At 50.2% G+C, this 17,950-nt stretch overlaps 1 protein-coding gene and 1 long non-coding RNA gene across 7 annotated transcripts in view; one reads left to right on the top strand and one right to left on the bottom strand.

Moving 5' to 3' along the window:
* LOC138292088 (uncharacterized) overlaps nt 1-17,950 on the bottom strand; it is a 41,365-nt gene that overhangs the window by 10,927 nt on the left and 12,488 nt on the right. The window contains exon 1 of one of the 3 annotated variants that reach the window (XR_011202585.1): nt 12,510-12,598. The exons of 1 other annotated variant lie outside the window; for it this stretch is intronic. This is a non-coding gene — a long non-coding RNA (uncharacterized lncRNA). Of the gene's footprint in view, nt 1-6,819; nt 7,253-12,509; nt 12,599-17,950 lie in introns of those variants that run through there. One more of the 3 variants, XR_011202583.1, reaches the window with a different exon arrangement.
* PALM3 (paralemmin 3) overlaps nt 9,132-17,950 on the top strand; it is a 164,598-nt gene continuing 155,779 nt past the window's right edge. For 2 of the 4 annotated variants that reach the window (XM_069230460.1, XM_069230459.1), the window contains exon 1: nt 11,328-11,753. In XM_069230460.1, coding sequence (XP_069086561.1) covers nt 11,720-11,753 — 34 coding nt within the window. In that variant the 5' untranslated portion in view covers nt 11,328-11,719. Of the gene's footprint in view, nt 9,221-11,327; nt 11,754-11,794; nt 11,853-17,950 lie in introns of those variants that run through there. The other 2 variants (XM_069230457.1, XM_069230458.1) reach the window with 2 other exon arrangements.

Genomic DNA, 17,950 nt, shown 5'->3' with positions numbered 1-17,950 from the left:
AAGAGAAGCAGCTACCACACATAACAAAGAATGTCTGCTGGCCCAACTGAGAGGAGGGCAAAGCGGTCAAAGCAGCCTAGACAAATAAGTGCAACTGTGCAGGCTTGCTTGAAATCATTTAAACTATTAATGTTTGCCAACAATGGGGGGGCAGGTGCACTGGGGCTAGTAAAACAGAGTCAATTGCTGCCTGTACACCCACACAGGCAAACACCAGTGAGAAAGCTCCATCGACAAGCACTGCACACACAATACCCATAGAGGCATAGGGCAGTAAAACTAGGGGTGGAGACCAAGGACAGGATTGGGGCAGATTACCACCAGAGGCTTACAAGGGAGGCACACTGGGTCCTCCATACATGGTGACAAGCCTGATACCTTTAATGATAAGAGAGCGTATCTGACGCAAAGAATTTACAGACATCTTCAACTGCTAGAAAAATAGAGGGGCTAGACCTTGCACCATGCAACAAGAAGGAAGAGCATAGGAAAGAAATGGCTGAGTTAGGAAGTAAAGGAATTTCGATAAATGTCTGGATGCCTTCAGGATTATGGCTGGCGTGATTGTCGGGAAATTCCTATATTGTGCAAAGGATTTATGGTTATATGAGTCAGAGATTCATGAGGGTTATAGGCAATTTTCAGGAGAAGCATGGTAGACTTTGCTAAGAGCTTTTGGTATAAGATGCAAGCACACCCGGACATGGAGTGGGACGAAGAAGATGTATCAAGCTACATGCATCAAATGATGGTAGTCACGGAGGTCAGATCAGGGTCAGGGAAATAAGATCGGTCCTTTCGGAAGGGCAAGGTCATGGGCCACCAAGAGATTCAGAAGTTTTTCTTTAAGCAGAGATATGTTTCAAGCTGGAAAGAGGGTGGCATCAGGGAAGAGCTCCCCAGCAGTATGTTTCAAATACAACAAGGAAAAATGCACCTGGGGTAGACCATGTAAATTTAGACATGTGTGCTCAACCTGCAGGGAGGCACCCAGGAGTTGAATGAAAGAAGGGTAGAGGTGATAGAGAGAAAGAAAAGAAACAGAAGACGAGACAGACATAGCTCATGGTGTGCAAGGACAAGAATTGCATGGGAGGGCTTTCAGTTAAACTGCTCCCCCATCAATACACACAGGCTAAAGCTGCTTGCTAATCAGTATGATAATAAGGCAGATACACAGTTGTTATGCGAAGGCTTTGAGAAAGGCTTTAGAAACCCAGTGTTAAGACACATCAGTTCAGGTGAAACCAAGAACCTTTGCTCGGATCTCCAGCACCCAGAAATAGTGTGCATGAAAACACTGACTAAAAAGAGTTGGGCAGGATAGAAGGTCCATTAGGCATGGCGACACAAGCCGGGCTGGTAATTTCCCCACTTAGGTCAAACCCAAGAAGGAACATGGACAGTATAGGCTAATTCACCATCTGTCATAACGATGGGATTAACCCTGAGGACTGTGCAGTTGGGTATGCATCAGTGGAAGATGAGATTGATTTAGTGTACGCAGCCGGACGGGGGGCATTGATGGCGAAGGCACGACCCAGAATCCGCATTTAGATTATTACCAGTACACCCTGATAGCTATCCGCCTTCTGGGTTTCCCATTCAATGGGGAGACATACTTCGGTAAGGCACTGCCCATGGGGTGTTCAGTATCCTGTGCATACTTTGAGCAGTTCCTGGTTCAAACACAAGAGGAAACCAAAAGTTCACATGGACATGGGTATAAATACTTCACTATGACTCCAACATTTATGTGAAACTCACTTGTCCCAAATATATGATCAGGCAGGGAGTACTGCTGTTGAATGATTAAACTCAAGAAACCGTTGTGGTCCAACAATAAAGACAGTTTACAAATCTGTCTAACGTACGTAAATAGCAACCACTACTTGAGCTGTCATATAGATTCAAATCATATTTCTTTATTTTCTAAAATAAACAGAGTTGCATTGGTGACAAACACCAAATAGGTGAAAGAAGTCCACCCCAAGTGAAAGAACACCAATTTACACAATTACAATCTTTGTTTAAAAGCACTTGTTGGTGTAGTAATACATAAAGAAAGACAGCCACAGCTAACAGTTAATCCAAACGCATCCACAGGGTGGTTACTCTTGTGGCATAGACAGTTACAGGGTCTGTCTTCACAAGTGACACTTCTTTCACCAGTTTTTTTTCACCCCAGCAATCTGTGATTACAGACGCTATCTGAGACTCCTGCAAGAAGGAGGACCGTAACATATACCCCTCCAGCAGCCCCCCCCACACACACAACCGAAACTGGCACCAACCTGTCACCATTTGTCTTGCTAGGTGAACGGAGGAAGAAGGTGTGGATGGTAGGACACTCTTTCAATCAGAGAACTGAAGAGTTGTGGGCCCGGGGAGAGGGGGGGCATGGTTTCCCAGGTTGGGCAGCACGAGAATAAGATGGGTGGGAACACCTGGAATGCGCTGGGAAAAGCTAGAGGATAGGCTGAAGAGACTGTACAAGGACTACCCAAAGGAGCCTGATTTGTTGGTAGTGCACCTAAGCGGAAATGACCTGGCACAATTGGGTAGGGAGAAACTTCTGGAGGGCATCAGGCACAATTTAACTAGAACTTCCAGGCTACTGGGCAGTGCCAGCTTCTTATGATATGAAATTGCGCCCAGGCAAAAATGGAGGGGAGCTTGGTCCACCAGCGCCCTAAAAGAAATCCAGAGAAAAAGCTCAATGTGGCAGGGGTAACGTTTTGCAGGCATACGATTGGGAAGCTATCCAGCATAGCCTAATCAATCTGAGACACCAGGAATATTTCACAAAGCAATCTATCAGACGAAGGGCTGGAGGTATTCTCATTCAACCTATAGGCAGCCATGGCGTTTGCTGGTTGCCAGTCGAAGGAACACTTGACAAAGGTGGAGCTGCCAGAGGATGTAAGCCCACATGAGGTGTCGGGGTAAAGGAGGCAGTTGAATGGAGCTTAACAAGTTTGAAAAGCCACCACAGGGTGGTTACCCTTGGGATGCCTCAGGGCAGGGTAAGGCGATCAGAGAGGGAAGGGGTCACAGAACACATCACTCGCAGCCTGAGTCTGCCGGTCGGCAGACCACACCAAATAAACAAGGTAGCAAGTTGGGCCTAAAGAATTGATGGTGGAATACCATCAATACGCATAGACAGTGAAGCTCCAGTTTAAGGACCCCAGCCGTCAGCAATAAATGCCGGACTGATGATGTAGGATGAAGTATGACTTTATGATTTAACATAAATGTGTCTGTATGTTTAATTTATGACCTAATGGATGGCCTTTTGGGTGATTTATGATTTGATTTATGACCCAGTGTCATCCTTTGGATGTTTCGTTGTTGGAAATCCAGTTTGAGAATCGATTATATGTTGACAAGGTGTTACCAATGGGTTGTGCTACTTCTTGTAACTTGTTTGAATGTTTCAGCACTTTTTTGCAGTGGTGCTTTACTTATTTAACCGGTAATGAGTTTATAACACACTATTTGGATGATTTTTTGTTGGCAGATGCAGGTGGGGACAATGTTTGTGCAGCTGTGCTGCAACAGTTTCAGGACATGGCAGGGGCTTTAGGGATACCTTTAGCCCAGGAGAAAACTGAAGGTCCTAGCACTTGTTTAGTCTATCTGGGGATTGAATTTGATACGGTAAAAATGGAAGCCAGGCTACCTCAAGAGAAAGCAAGGGAGATTATGGAGGCTTTGGAAGAAGCAATTCATGCAACTAAGTTGCAATTGATTCAAATACAACGACTGTTGGGCCTCCTTAATTTTGCCTGTAACATTGTGAGAGCAGGTAGATCTTTCTGCAGGAGGCCTGGTTTTGCGATGTCAGGAGTCAGTTTGCCACACCAAAGAGTAAGAGTCACAGTTGCCTTAAGAGCGGATTTTGTGGTTTGGTGAACTTTTTTTTAAAGCTTTTAACGGGATAACCATGTGGTTGCCTGACTTAGATTTTGTTTGGACAGTACATATTTTTTCAGACGCAGCAGCTACGAAAGGATTTGTGGTGTTTTGGGATGGAAGATGGTGTGCAGAAGAGTGGCCAGAAAGATGGTTAAAAGAGAAAATAAGTATTGCTTTCTTTGAATTTTTTCCTTTGTTAGTTGCTTTAGCAGTGTGGGGAAAGGACCTGTTACTTTTAATGTAGATAACAAGACAGTGGTAGATTTGGTAAACGGTCAGTGGGTCAATTACAGTTTTCTTTTAAAAATGCTACAAAGATTTATGCTGGGTGGCCTGATGTTTAATATCGTATTCAGAGCCAAGCATGTGCCAGGCGTGAACATAAATGTAGCAGATGCATTATCTCGTTCGCAGTGGCTGAGATTCCGTGGTTTGGCGCCCGGAGCAGACTTACTGAAAACACAGGTCCCAAAGGCGGTATGGGAGCTTGCAGACTGAGTATGCTAACTTTGATTGAGAAGTCTTTAGCAGAGAGCACTAAAAGGGCTTACAGGAGAGCATAGGAGGAGTTCTTGAGCACAGGGGCAGTGTACAGGCCTCATGATGAACAAGGCAGTTTACAAAGGAGAAATGATGTGGTATCTTTCATAATGAAGAACATTGAAAAGAAAATTACGCCCACAACTATTTCTGGTAAATTGGCTGGTTTGAGTTTCTACAGCAAGTTCTTCTGGGGATATGAGCCTTCAGCTGGGGAAATGGGTACGAGATTACTACAGGGATGGGCAAAAGAAAAGCAGTCAAATTGCCCAAACAGGGATCCTATTTCAATGAAGGTGTTGGTAAAGTTATTAAAAGGTTTGGGGCAAGTATATTTTTCATATTTTGAACGTACATTGTTCAAGGTATGTATGTCATGGTTGTTTTTTGGAGCTTTTGGAATATCTGAGTTAGTAGGAACGAACCAGGAGTCTGGGCTGAGGGAAGAACATGTCAAAGTGTCTGGTGAGTGTGTTCGAATATTTCTTGTACAATCAAAGACAGATCAAAAGAGAAAAGGCACAACTGTGTCATTACGGCGTATTGGAGGTATAGTATGCCCGGTGGATAATAGGCTTTGTTTTAAAGAACTTAAGGGAGGTGAGTTGGGTTTTGTATTCAGTCATCAAGATGGTACAAGACTTACAGCAGTACAAGTGTTGGGGGTTTGGAGGAAAGCACTCTGTTATGTAGGTTTGGATCCTTTTCGCTTTGGAACACACTCTTTTCGTATAGGCGCAGCATCTGAAGCAGCGAGATTGGGATTTTCAATCAAAGATGTGAAGAAAATGGGGAGGTGGACATCTGATTGCTGTTTTCATTATATTAGGGATCTTGAAGAGGCCTAACATGTACGGTATACCTAACAATTTTTTCTCATTTCAGGTTGTAAAGCCGGTCCGACTGTAACATTCATGTCAATTTGGATAGTTGGACATTCGTCCGTTAAATGGGCAGCGAAGCAAGCGAGCAAACGGCGATTCTGAAAGTATTTAGGTTTCAGAAATGATGAAGTACAAATTGAATGGTGGGGCAGGGGTGGCATGAGACAGATGCTTCCCTATTTATCAGATTTGGTCTCTGTCAGGGTTTGTCCAGATGTCCTTATTATCCATTTAGGAGAAAATGACCTAGTACAATTGTCAGGTTTGGGTTTAATTAAAGAAATGAAGAAGGATTTACATGTCATTGGAAAGTCATGGTCGGGGATGAAAGTGGTGGTAACAGCTCTAGTGCCTAGAAGGGTGTGGAGGGGGCGACGAAATAAACAGCAGTAGAAAGGGCAAGAAGGAAAGTGAATATAGAAATGTCACGTTTTTGCAAAGGTAGGGGGTTAGGTTGGTTAGAGCATCATGACATTAAAAAGGAAGACTTTCAGTTTTTTAGACAAGATGGGGTGAATCTTTCATTCATGGGGACCGAACTATATCTTCTTGATCTGAAGGGAAAAATTAGCATCCACGTTGGGTATCCAGAGATGGTGCTGGCAATCGGAAAGTGTTTTTTTGTTGGCTCTTTTTCTTGAAATAACAGCAAGGCATTTTGGCCATGCCTAGCTGCTCTGGCGGCAGCTTATTTTCAAAAACATTTCTAAACAAAGTTGGGGGGTGGGTTAGGAAATAACTCCGTATCAGGGTTTTTCCTGGTGGCGCAGTAAGCAGGAAGGATTGGGGGTCACTACAGAGGAGGGGTTGGCAGAGGGGACACCAGGGAGCGACGAAGGAGTCACGGGGAAGGTCAGTGGAAGAAAGAAAAGGAATTGGGTCAGATTGAAGCCTTGAAGACTGCTCTGAGGTTTTGAGTTGTTTGGAGGGGGGGTTTAAGGGTGGGGTGTTAGTACTGGTTTTGTATTAGTGAGGCCATGGATTATTTTTTTAGGGTAGAGCCTGCGTTGCATGCGCTCGCGCATGCGTTTCGCAGCGAGACACTTTAGTTACTAGAAAAGGGCTCGGAGCCCTGTCGACGTCACGTCATTGTCCTTCATTGGTTCATGGGCTTGCCTAGTAAAATCTGCTTGCTTTCATTAGTCGAAGGCAGGCACAAGTCATGCCATTTCTGGTGGCTAGCCCTCCTCGAGCGCAGCGACCAAGTACAGAAAACACGCGAGGCTCGCTGTTTTCTGTCTGATCGTGGACTACTTTTTTCTCGATTTTCCACGCGATTTCGCTTGGCAGAAGTCGAGCGCTTTACACATTTAATTTCACTTTTTTGGGTTACCTACATAAAAGCACTTTTGCCGATAGATGAAAAGTCGGGTTAGGAATTTACAACGCGATCAGCTCTAACATGAGCAAACGCAAGACCCGTTGCATTGCAAATGCTTGTTTAAAATGTGTTAAAGGTTTCAGAACTGCTTACCTGTCCAATAAAGCGGCCTTTTACTCTCTTGAACAGAGTCTGGTTATTTGCTATTTCGCCCGATGCCCTCAGCCTGTAAAGACTGCCCTCAACACGTGCGGTCTCCTCAGCGTGAGCTGTTAGTTCTTAGAGTACGAATACTGTCCTCGGTGTGCAGACCCTTCACTTGGTATGCAGGTACTGGTGCAGCAGGTGCAGTGGCACCGGGGTCCATAGGGCATTTCCTTCCTTCCACAACGGCTCATGATCCAGTAGCTGCACCACTGCTCAGAGATTGCCCTGTGCGTGCTCAGACGCTCCCTACGTGTGCAGTGTGTGTACTCGGAGATACTGCCCCGCATTCGAGGCTGTCGCCAGTGTGCAGAGACGGCTCTCGCCGGTGATGGTGTTGTGTCGTGTAGGTTTGCACTCTGTCTGCCCCAGTGTGCACGGTTACTCGCTGAGCGAGCCATCTTTCAGAGTACACTGTGTGTGTGTGCTGCGTGTGCACACGGGCGTGCAGACACCTCGTCCTGTAACATGTCGCCAGGGCGGTGCTTGGTGCTGTGTTCACTGACTCACTTGTATAATTGGGTTTGTCGGAGAACAGATCATTGTGAGAGAGGAATGTGTAAACAGCATCTCCCGCATTCCCCCCTCGGCCATGCGTGCACATTCCTCCTTTGGTCTCATCCGTGCACATTCCTCTCCTCCTCTCGTGCACATTCTTAGTTTCTCTATCGGCTGTGAACAGTGAGCTCGTGTGGGACCTTCCATGGCCGAGCTGTGGGCCCTAGGCTCTCCTCTGCAGGACATGGCTGTTCCGGCAGGCCACATTCCGATCCTCGTGGGGGTTTATGTCTACGTTTATCTTGGACCCAGCTGAGGTCCATGCATGACATTCGGCTGTGACCCTTCTGGACATAGCAAGGTCAAATGGTTGATGCTTCCGGCTAAATCTTACCTCTTAAATTCCTATTTTGGGTGCACTTAGCTCCTTGTGTGGTAGTTTGAGGCACGATGCCGGCCTATGACAGTTCTAGCCAGAGATTAGGCCCATGTAGGACTTCTTGGTCAGGTAAGGGGTTTTCAGTACTGGTACTTAACAGCGGGACTATTTTTGACACAGTTTAAGACTCTTTCTTTTCTCCCCTCACCATGCCTACCCCAGCCCTCCCCAATTCTATCTTCCTCAAGTCGCTTCCCTTCTTCCCCCTCTCCTCCTTTCTTCGTTTCTTCCCTCCCCTCCCCATCCCCCCCACCTCCCGCGAGTGACTGACCAAGGTCACCTGAGGCTACCTGGAGCTTTATTTCATGCGCCACTGACAGAGAGCGTCCCATGCCTGGCATGTAAGATGTGACATGAGCTGGGGTCCTCGAAGGCTTTATTACACCACGTGCCATTTCCTGATGGCTGTTCTGCCGGTGTCGTCGCCTGAGCGCTCTTCAGAGGGCCTTATGGCTGAAGGTAACCAGGGCTCTCTCATAAGGAACTACCCTCTAGCTCGTTTATGTGTCCCTTATCCGAGGGCTGGATTACACGTGCCACTTGCTGAGAGTTCCTTGGGCTGAACTGTATGTGCCATTGCATGAGGTTCCAGTACATATGCCGTTGGCTGATAACACATGAACCCCTTGTATTATCTGCCCCTGACTGAGGGAGGACACGACGGGGGGCTCTTACATCTGTTGTTGGCAGAGGGCCCCAGACGGATGTCTTCCACCTCCGTTATTGGCTGAAGGCACGCTATCTCTTCAGAACGATGTCATTGCCTGAGAACTCGATGCTTCTCGGCCACAGCCGCTATCAGCAGAGGGCGCCAGAGAGCTGTCGAATGCATCTGTTATTGATCGAGAGCACTTGACGAGCTTCCACGGGAGCGTTGTTCGAGTAGTGTTAAAGGTGCATCCGCACCGTTTATGCGCCCTGCGCGCCCTAAAGCCATGACTGCCCATCCCCTGCTTGTGCGACATCCAATCATCCCAAGGCAATGTGACATCCTTTCACCCACCCCACAAGAAGAGCACGAAATCCGAGCTGTGTACAGTGCAAAAGCCCCAAGCTCTCGTTTTGTTTTCTTTGGTCTAGGTTTACCTTTCGTCCCAGATTTTCTGGGAGAGATCCAGAGTTTACTCTCCTGTCCTGTATCTTTCAACTGGTTCGGGATTTTGCGAGTCAGCTTCCGAGGCCTTCGAGAGGTGGGCCGAGCATGAGCACTGCCCCACAACGTTAAGCATGGACGAGGATGCAGGCAGTGCGTGTCTGACGCCAGCCTGCCCGCAGCCTCCTCCTGCGCCTGAGTGGATGGGTGAGGGAGGGTGCTTGATAACTCAAGGTCTGAGGCTGTCCCACCCAGTAGGCCTCCCTCCAACAGCATGTCAGTCGGTGCGCCAGAAATACCGTGCCTCCGAGGCCTGCACTGTGAGTAACAGTGATGCCGGGGTGAAGTATGTGGGGGGCGTAATGTACACGTATCTGTGTAGCAGTCAGGAGTAAGTGCGTGCTGACGGGTTCGTGGCGAGGGCTTTGGTGGTTGGAGTGCGGGTGCGGGTTGCTTCCGTGGAGTAAATGTGGTGGGTGTATGTATTCGTGGTGACGGTGAGTATGTAGACGGCTCCGTTGAGGGCGAATGCGACTAAATGGATGGAAAAGGTTGTTCCAGTATGGAAATGTTTGGAGGAGTGAAGGAGAGTGTGGTTGTTGTAAGGGTGAATATGGTCGCAGCGAGGGTGGAGGCGGTCCCTGTGAGAGTGAAGTTAGCTCCAGTGAGGGTGAAGGTGGTCTCTGTGAGAGTGAGCTTAGCTCCAGTGAGGGTGAAGGCGATCTCTGTGAGAGTGAGGTTAGCTCCATAGAGGGTGAAGGCAGTCTCTGTGAGAGTGACGTTAGCTCCAGTGAGGGTGAAGGCAGTCTCTGTGAGAGTGAGGTTAGCTCCATAGAGGGTGAAGGCGGTCCCTGTGAGAGTGAGGTTAGCTTCAGTGAGGGTGAAGGGGCTCTCTGTGGGAGTAAGGTTAGCTCCAGTGAGGGTGAAGCAGTCTCTCTGGGAGTGAGGCTAGCTCCAGTGAGGGTGAAGGCAGTCTCTGTGAGAGTGAGGTTAGCTCCAGTGAGGGTGAAGGGGCTCTCTGTGGGAGTGAGGTTAGCTCCAGTGAGGGTGAAGCAGTCTCTCTGGGAGTGAGGCTAGCTCCAGTGAGGGTGAAGGCGGTCTCTGTGAGAGTGAGGTTAGCTCCAGTGAGGGTGAAGGCGGTCTCTGTGAGAGTGAGGTTAGCTCCAGTGAGGGTCAAGGCAGTCTCTGTGAGAGTAAGGTTAGCTCCAGTGAGGGTGAAGCAGTGGCAGTGAGGTTGAAGGCAGTAACTGTGGGAGTGAGGATAGCTCCATAGAGAGTGAAGGCAGTGAGGTTGAAGGCGGTCCCTGTGAGAGTGAGGTTAGCTCCAGTGAGGGTGAAGGCGGTCTCTGTGAGAGTGAGCTTAGCTCCAGTGAGGGTAGAGGCGGTCCTTGTGAGAGTGAGGTTAGCTCCAGCGAGGGTGAAGGCAGTCTGTGTGACAGTGAGGTTAGCTTCAGTGAGGGTAATGGGGGTCTCTGTGGGAGTGAGGTTAGCTCCAGTGAGGGTGAAGCAGTCTTTGTGGGAGTGAGGTTAACTCCAGTGAGGGTGAAGCAGTCTCTCTGGGAGTGAGGATAGCTTCATAGAGGGTGAAGGCAGTGAGGTTGAAGGCAGTCCCTGTGAGAGTGAGGATAGCTCCATTGGGGGTGAAGGCAGTCTGTGTGACAGTGAGGTTAGCTTCAGTGAGGGTGAAGCAGTCTCTCTGGGAGTGAGGATAGCTTCAGTGAGGGTGAAGGCAGTGGCAGTGAGGTTGAAGGCGGTCCCTGTTAGAGTGAGGTTAGCTCAGGTGGGGGTGAAGGCAGTCTCTGTGACAGTGAGCTTAGGTCCAGTGAGGGTGAAGGTGGTCTCTGTGACAGTAAGGTTAGCTCCAGTGAGGGTCAAGGCAGTGAGGTTGAAGGCGGTCTCTGTGAGAGTGAGGATAGCTCCATAGAGGTTGAAGGCAGTCTCTGTGAGAGTGAGCTCAGGTCCAGTGAGGGTGAAGCAGTCTCTGTGGGAGTGAGGATAGCTCCACAGAGGGTGAAGGCAGTCTCTGTGAGCGTGAGCTCAGGTCCAGTGAGGGTGAAGCAGTCTCTGTGAGAGTGAGGATAGCTCCATAGAGGGTGAAGGCAGTTTCTGTGAGAGTGAGCTTAGTTCCAGTGAGAGTGAAGGCGGTCTCTGTGAGAGTGAGCTCAGGTCCAGTGAGAGTGAAGGCAGTGGCAGTGGGGTTAGGGCACAGAGGGTAAAGTCGGTGTCTTTGATAGTGAGTTAGCTCCAGTGAAGGTGAAGGCGGTGGCAGTGAGGGCGCGCAGCGTTCCTGTGAGGGCGAGTGCACCTGCAGGAACTGCCGGAAAGGTGAGAGCAGGGGACGCAGGAATGCGGTGAATTATTAATTGGCTCTAGCTGGCGCCCTCCCTCCCTCTCTCCCTCCACCGTGGAGGCGCGGGACCTGACCTCGAGCCCTCCCTCGGCGCTATACGATCCGGACGGAAACTCGCGCCCAGCGCACCCCGCCCGGGACGGACTCCCGCTTTTCGCCCAAAAAAACGGGTGGAACCGGCTTTTCTGGGCTCCGCCGGTGCTGGCGCTGCCCAGTTCCAAGTCCCATCACCGGCCAGACACCATCCCGGGCCGCACCCACCCCATGACGAGGGATCCGGGCCCAGAGCAGCCGCCGGGGCCGCTGTGAGTTCACTCCCGGGCTCTGCTGGCGCCTACTCTCTGCTACAGCAGGCAGCGAGGCGCTTCAGAAGGGTGAGAGGGCTGCCACCCTGTCCAGGGCAGGGACAGAGGGAGACAGGCCTCTTCCACCTCACGCCTGGCACCTCGTAGAGGACCCAAGCAGGGTGATGGCTTCGCAGGCCCTCATCACCGAGGGGGAAGGTGAGTGCGAGCGGGACAGCGGCTACCCCAAACCCGTGAACTTGGGTAGCGCGTGAATGAGAGCGCCGCCCCTTCCCAGAAGGGCCGACCTCTGCCAAGGTGAGCGAAGGACTGAGATTTGCCACAATAACTGAGTATGCGTGCTCTGCCAAGACGAGGGACCGAGCTCTGCCGAATTAACTGAGTATGTGTGCTCTGCGAAGGCGAGGGACTGGGCTCAGCCAAAATAACTGAGTATGTGTGCTCTGCCACGGCGAGAACTGAACTCTGCCAAAATAACTGAGTATGCGTGCTCTGACGAGGCGAGGGTCCCAGCTCTGGCGAAATAACTGAGTATGTGTGCTCTGCTACGGAGAGGGTCTGAGCTCTCCGATGACGGCTGAGGGATTGAGCTCTGCCCGCGGGAAGGAGGGACTGAGTTTGCCAGGACGAGGAAGGGTCTGTGCTCTACTTGCCCAGTGGGATGAGCGGCTGACCTCTGCCAGGGGTTGTGGGGCCGAGCACTGTCCAGGCGGATGAGGGATTGTGGTCTGGCGGGGGTGTCAGGTGGGTGATCTGCCAAGACGAAGGACAGGTGTTGTTCTCTACGGGCAGCGAAGGGCTGACGTCCACCCGCGAGAGTGAGGCTGCGGCTGGCTATGATTGGGGTTAAGCGGTAGGGACAGGAGTTATTTCTAGGGCAGGGATTTTTAGGGTGCCTGCAGACCACTTGAACGATTCTTTGGCAGCTGGGGTGCGCAGTGGGACGTGCGGTACCTGCATGACTGATCCATCGGGGTGTCTGCTGTGGCCTGGTCCCAGTGGAGGAGGCCCAGGCGGTCGATCAATCTAACCACATTTCTTCATAAAGCGAACAAATGTTTGCATATAAAACAGTGTGTGTGTGTTGTTGGGAGGGGGAGGAGTCGTCGTTCTGCCAGAGAGGTAGAAATAGCTGTCAGCACCTGAGAGATGTACATCTGTCATAGGCGAGAGTGGTACAGCTGTCAGCAGGCTAAAGAGGTACGACTGTCAGCAGGCGAGAGAGGTACAGCTGTCAGCAGGCGAGAGTGGTACAGCTGTCAGCAGGCGAGAGTGGTACAGCTGTCAGCACCTGAGAGATGTACATCTGTCAGCAGGCGAGAGAGGAATGGCTGTCATAGGCGAGAGAGGTACAGCTGTCAGCAGGCGAGAGAGGTACAGCTGTCAGCAGGCGAGAGTGGTACAGCTGTCAGCAGGCGAGAGTGGTACAGCTGTCAGCAGACTAAAGAGGTACGACTGTCAGCAAGCAAGAGAGGTACAGCTGTCAGCAGGCGAGAGAAATACGACTGTCAGTAGGCAAGAGAGGTACGGCGGTGGGAAGGTGACTGGTACCTTGGCTATCTTCAAGTGAGGGGGCAGCTGTATGCTGGGAAGAGTTTAAGCAGACTGAGGGGGAAGGGATGCATCAACCAGTAGATGAAGGGTACGGCTATTAGCAGATGAGAGGACTCAGGTGAGAGAGGTCAGCTGTCAGCAGGAGAGGGATGGCTGTATGCAGGACACAGACGTTTTAAGGTGTGGAGAAAGTGGGCACTTGCCCAGGGCCCCCACTTTCCAAGGGTCCGCCTGGGAAAATGATGGATTTCGCTCTCTCTGTCCCATATCTGTCTATTTTCTTCATCAAAACCTCTCTTTCTACCTAAGTCAGTCTCTGGCCCTGTCTCTCTCTACCCGATGTCGTTTTAAGCAATATGAGGACCCTGGGCAACACATATGTCAGGTTTTTTCGTGTGACCCCATTTTTGAAATTTCAGCACATAATTCAATATTGGTGGCGTCCTAAAAATCTTAATGACGACTCTGGCAGGAGAGGTGAAGGGCGTCTATCAGTTGGTAGGTGAGCTGCTGTCATCTGGCGAGTGGGTCAGCAGTTAGTAAGTGAGTTACGGTACACCCGCCACAAATGTGAAGAGGACAGCTGTCGTCAGGTGGGAGGGTCAGCTGCCAGCGGGCAGAATGGGTCGTGGAGAGGGGAAAGGCGCTACCAGCACGTTAGAGAGGGGAGCAATGTCAATCGATGACAATGTGGACAGCTCCGGGCAAGTGAGCAAGAAAGACTACGGGCGACAGATGAAGGGACTATTCTGTTGTCAGGTGAGGAAGGAAGCAGTGATTAATTTGTGCTTGTTGTTTCCGGTGCTGAGCACCAGCACTTATTTTTGACGGCCGGGGCTTATTCTTCTGCCTCGAGCATTTGCTGCGAGCAAAATACACATATGGGAACGACGGATGAAGGGAAAAACGAAACAGCGTCACAAAGAGAGAAAGTAGAATACTGTGAGAGTGAACTGAAGGGACAGGGAGTGGCTGTAAATGGATTGGAGAGGCCCAAGACGGCTTCAGGATTACGCTGCCTCAGTATTCCATGCTCGCACATTTAACTGCTGCAGCCGCGTGTTTGAGGAGGTCTTTGAGCACCGGCACCTTTTTATTTACAAATTAAGCACTTTAAGGAAGTACCTGTCACTAGTTGAGGATGAAGGAAGCTGTCAGCAAGTGAAGTCCAACCATTCAGTTGCTCAAGTATCACACTGCCCAGCACCTAAGGATATACAATAAGCTGCATGCAGAACATCACAGTTCTACCACCTCAGAACCACACCACCAGAACTATCACCCCAAAGATTCAATGGCCTAGCACCCTGTTGGGATGGAAAAGTCCTCTGCATGGTAATGGATGTGCACACTTTCCCTGAGTGCCCAAAATGCACTGATATCTGATTCCCTAATGCTGAGTTTTATTGTCATAGGCAACATGCATGTGTGCTATGACATAGGCCTGTCTCACGGATTGCGGTCTTGTTGGACAAGGAGGGGCCACCCAAAGTGCTACCATCATAATAGGGAAAGGCTACATCCTTCATCAGGAGATAAGCAGCACAAACACAGTGCTCTGGGTGCCCTTCTCAAAAGATGACGGTTAACTTGTTTCCTAACTCCCATCTACCCCACCCTGTCTGCCCCACTCCAATCCAAAATGATCAGCCCCACTCCAATCTGTCCCACTGCAATCCAAAACAATCTGTCCCACACCAATCCAAAACAATCTGCCCCTTCCGTCTACCTCACTCCAATGTGCCCCACTTTGATCCAACACAATCTGCTCCCCCACAAATCTGCTCCCCCTCAGATCTGCCCCACACCCCTCTGACTCACTTCAATCAAAAAGGATCTGTCCCACTCACATTGGCCTCACTCCACTCTGCCCCACTTTAATCCAAACCAATCTGCCCCACTCCATTCCGCCCCATTCCAGTCTGTCCTACTACAATCCAAGACAACCTTTCCCACTCCAATCCGCCCCACTCCAATCTGCCCCACTCCAATCAAAAACATATCGCTTCACTCCAATCCAATCCACGTCACCCCAATCCACCACACTCCATCTCAACTCAACCCATTCCCATCCAATCCACCCCATACCAACTCATCCCACTCCAATCCAAAACAGTCCGCTCCATTCAAAACAATCTGTCCTACTACAATCCGCCCAACTCCAACCTGCCCCGTTCAATCCAAAACAGTCTTCTCCACTCCAATCCAAAACAATCTGTCCCACTCCATTCTGCCCCACTTCAATCCCAAACAACACATCCCAATCCAAAACAATCTTCCCAACTCCAATCCACCTCACCTCACCCCAATACAATCCACCCACTCCATCCTAATTAACCCCACTCCAATCCACCACAATCCAGTCCACCCCACACCAATCAAATCCACCCCACCCCACACCAATCCAAACCAACTCTGTCAATCTACCGCACTCCAATCCAATACATCTCATCCCAATCCACCCCATTCCAATCCCCTCCAGTCCAATCCAGCACAACCCACTCCAGTCCAATCTACCTCACTCCTGTCCAATCCACCCCATTCCAGACCGATCCACCCCACTCCAGTCTGAGCCACCCAACCCCAATCCAACCTGCCCAACTTCAATCCAACCCACCCCATCCAATCCACCCCAATCCAATGCATCACACTGAATCCAATCATCCCACTCAATCCAACCCACCCCACTCGATCCAATCCACCTCATTTCAATTCACTCCACTCCACCCCAATCCAAAACACCCCAATTTGATACACCCCACTCCAGTCCAATTCACCCCAATCTAATCCACTCCACCAAAATCGAACCCATCCCACCCCAATCCACCCCCTCCAGTCCACCGCACCCCAAACCACCCCAGCCCATTTGAATCCATTCCTCCCCACTCCAATCCACCCCCTCTACCCCAATCCACCCCACCCCACGCCATCCCAGTTCAGTCCACCACAGTCCATTCCATCATCCTACCCCTCTCCAATCCAACTCACCCAACTTCGATCCAACCCAACCCACTGCAATCCAATCCACCTGACTCAAGTCCACTGCTACCCAATCCACCTAACTCCAATACAATCCACCCTACTCCAATACAATCCACTTTAATCCACCCCACTCCAGTCCAATCCAGTCCACATTAAGCCACCCTACTCGAGTCCAATCCTCCAGACTCCAAACCAACTTAATCTATCCTATTTCAGTCCCGTAAACCGCTCTCCAATGAATCCATCCCACCCTACACCAATCCAATCCACCACACACCAATCCAATCCACGACACTCCAATTCAATCCTCCCCACCCAAATTCAATCCACCCCTCCAGTCCACTGCACCCCAATCCACCCCAATCCAAATCACCCCACCCCATTTTAATCCATTCCTCCCCACTGCAATCCACCCCACTGTATCCCAATCAACCCCATCCCATCCCAGTTCAGTCCACCACAGTCCAAACAGTCCATCCATCCTACCCCAATCCAATCCAACCCACCCTACTTCAATCCAACCCACCCCACTCCAATCAAGTCTACCACTACCCAATCCACATCACACCAATAGAATCCACCCCACTCCAATATAATACACTTCAATCCACCCCTCCAGTCCAATCCAGTCCATATTTATTCACCCTACTCCAGCCAATCCTGACTCCAAACCAATTTAATCTAATCCACTTCAGTCCAGTAAACCCCTCTCCAATGAATCCACCCACCCATCCACACAACCCAGTCCACCTCACACCAATCCAATGTAGCCCTCTCCAGTTCAATCCACCCACCCCTATCCAACTCACCCCACTGCAGTTCAATCACCCACAATCCACTCCAATCCACCCCACCCACTCCAATCCACTGCAACCCAATCCAATCCATCCCACCTCATTCCAATCCACCCCACTCCAATCCACCCCACAATTCACCTCACCCCATCCAATCCACCCCCTCCAGCCCACCATACCACAATCCACCCCATCCCATCCAGTTCAGTCCACCACAGTCCAATCCATTCCATCCATCCTACCCCAATCCAATCCACCCACCCTACTTCAATCCAACCCACTCCAATCCACTCCTATCAAGTCCACCGCTACCCAACCCACCTCACTCCAATTCAATCCAACCCACTCCAATACAATCCATTTGAATCCACCCTCCTCCAGTCCAATCCAGTCCACATTAATCCACCCTTCTCCAGTCCAATCCACCAAACTCCAAACCAACTTAATCTACCCCACTTCAGTCCAGTAAATATCCTCTCTAATCACCCCTACACCAATCCAATCCACCACACACCAATCCAATCTACCCCACTCCATTTTAATCCACCCTACCCCACCCCAATCCATCCCACCCCAATCCAGTCCACCCCTCCAGTCCACCACACCACACCCCAATCCATCCCACCCCATTTTAATCCATTCCTCCCCACTCCAATCCACCTCACTCTACCCTAATCCAACCCACCCCATCCAAATTCAGTCAATCCCAGTCCAATCTATTCCATCCATCCTACCCCAATCTAACCCACCCTATTTCAATCCAACCCACCCCGCTCCAATCCACCCCACTCCCATCAAGTCCACCGCTACCCAATCCACCTCACTCCAATCTAATCCACCCCACTTTAATCTACGCACACCACCTCAGTCCACATTATTATTCCACCCTACTCCAGTCCAATGCACCTCACTACAAACCAATTTAATCTACCCTCTTTCAGTCCTGTAAACCCCTCTCCAATCAATCCACCCCATCCCACACCAATCCAATTCAATCCACCCCACACCAATCCAATCTACCCCACTCCAATTCAATCCACCCCTCCCAAATACAACCCACCCCAC

The sequence above is a fragment of the Pleurodeles waltl genome, chromosome 4_2 (genome assembly GCF_031143425.1).
Source record: "Pleurodeles waltl isolate 20211129_DDA chromosome 4_2, aPleWal1.hap1.20221129, whole genome shotgun sequence".
NCBI classification, from domain to species: domain Eukaryota; kingdom Metazoa; phylum Chordata; class Amphibia; order Caudata; family Salamandridae; genus Pleurodeles; species Pleurodeles waltl.
This window is presented reverse-complemented; position numbering and strand designations above follow the sequence as displayed.